Source organism: Sinocyclocheilus anshuiensis, unplaced genomic scaffold, assembly GCF_001515605.1.
Source record: "Sinocyclocheilus anshuiensis isolate Anshui unplaced genomic scaffold, SAMN03320099.WGS_v1.1 scaffold21819, whole genome shotgun sequence".
NCBI lineage: Eukaryota > Metazoa > Chordata > Actinopteri > Cypriniformes > Cyprinidae > Sinocyclocheilus > Sinocyclocheilus anshuiensis.
Genome location: NW_015555488.1, coordinates 1,171 through 2,810, shown reverse-complemented (window position 1 = coordinate 2,810; position 1,640 = coordinate 1,171). Strand labels below are relative to the sequence as shown.

Sequence of the window (1,640 nt, the reverse complement as noted above, 5' to 3'; positions counted from 1 at the left end):
ATCAGGAGCGTGTGGAGAAGGTGCTGCACTCTTTCTCTGAGCAGGTTTATCAACACACCATGGTGCTCAGCACACAAGAAACCACAGAAACCAATGACATCCTACAGACAATCATTCAGAAATGTGCAAACAGACACTTCAGTCTTCAGAGAAGCAGCTCTCCTGATGATCTTCTGCAGGCGTTTGAAGACATCGTGAAAATGAATGACGGACGGCACCTGGAGTTCGCTGAAGGTTCACAGTATTTCACATTGGAGCAAGGAGCCACAGGAAGACGTGAGTGTGAGGATATTTGAAGTTTCTAGTGATAAATTAACATGTTTTAATCTTCTTCTTCTGTCAGTTTCAGAGGCTGTGAAGCTGAATCTGGTCGTGTGCGGGAGCGACGGGACGTTAAAATCCTCCGTATCAGAGCAGATCCTGCAGCAGACAGACGTGGAGCTTCATGGACGTGTGATCAGTGTAATAGTGCTTCCGGCTCTGACTCGGCTCTCAGAGGAGCAAGTGATGCGTCAGACTCTCCGCTGTGTGTCTCTGTGTCATCCTGGAGTTCATGCTTTCCTCCTCATTATTCCTGACGCTCCACTGACTGATGAAGACAAAGCTGAAACAGAGAAGATCCAGAGGATCTTCAGCTCCAGAATCAACAAAAACATCATGATCCTCATAAAGCAGAGCTCAGAGCATCAGACAGCAGAACTCAATGAAGAAACACAGTCTGTCATTGAGAGGTTCGGAGGACAACATCATTTCTTTGGTCCCAAAATACAAGTGTCCACATTGATGGAGAACATCGAGCAGATGCTGGAAGAAAACAGAGGAGAGTTTTACTCCAGAGACATTTCTGGAGGCGCAGATGAAAAAACTGATGAAATATGAAGAGATGAAGAAGAAAATCAACTCACTAGAGACACATTTACTGTCACAAGGTAATGAGCAGAAAATCAGTCTTAAACTACAGAGCATGAGAAAAAAGTTTTGACAATGAATTTTTAAATTCTAATTCTACAGTAGAGTTTGATTCTATATCACATTTGTATTTTAAACAGAAGAACTGCAAAATTCCATTTAAAAATTCAAACGTCCAATATTTTGATTGTACAAAAATCAGGTCAGAGGTCAAGCTTCAGTGTTCCACAGGAAATTAAGATTATTACAATAGTCAAACTTTTTTTTTTCTTTTGGAAAGTCTCTGTCTTTGGCTCCTTCCATGAGCTCTCGTGTATAAATGCATACTCAATACTCAACACGCTCTGAAGAAAAGCGAAATCTTTCTGCTGTCAGGATTGCTTCACTTATTTTGCCCAAGGATCCGCTTAAGGTATGGAATACAGTCACAACAAGTATAGACTACATTAATTATTGTCAGACTTTGCAGGCATTTGTCCATTTACGCTAATAAACAACATTTAAAAGAGACTTCACTTCTAGAGCGAGAACACAGCGAGTTAGAGTAGTGTACAGAGCCAGGTGCTCACCTGAGCGCACACACGCAGTTCAGAAGAGAGCACTGTATATTAACTGATGTGCTGTCGTGTTACAGTGATGCCTCTAGACATCTGTCACTAAAATAGCACCGAGCAGCTGCCGAAGAGAGAAGCGACGGAGAATTAAAGCACAAAACTGATGGAGGGTTTTTC

The 1,640-nt window shown here is 42.1% G+C and overlaps 1 protein-coding gene across 1 annotated transcript; it reads left to right on the top strand.

Annotated features, from left to right (window-relative positions):
- The first annotated feature begins 6 nt into the window (after nt 1-6).
- Nucleotides 7-937, top strand: LOC107671602 (GTPase IMAP family member 4-like). The gene is made up of 2 exons (XM_016464514.1): nt 7-276; nt 344-937. Exons 1-2 carry the CDS (start codon nt 60-62, stop codon nt 877-879), a joined length of 753 nt encoding a protein of 250 aa, XP_016320000.1. The 5' UTR covers nt 7-59; the 3' UTR covers nt 880-937.
- Nucleotides 938-1,640: the final 703 nt, after the last annotated feature.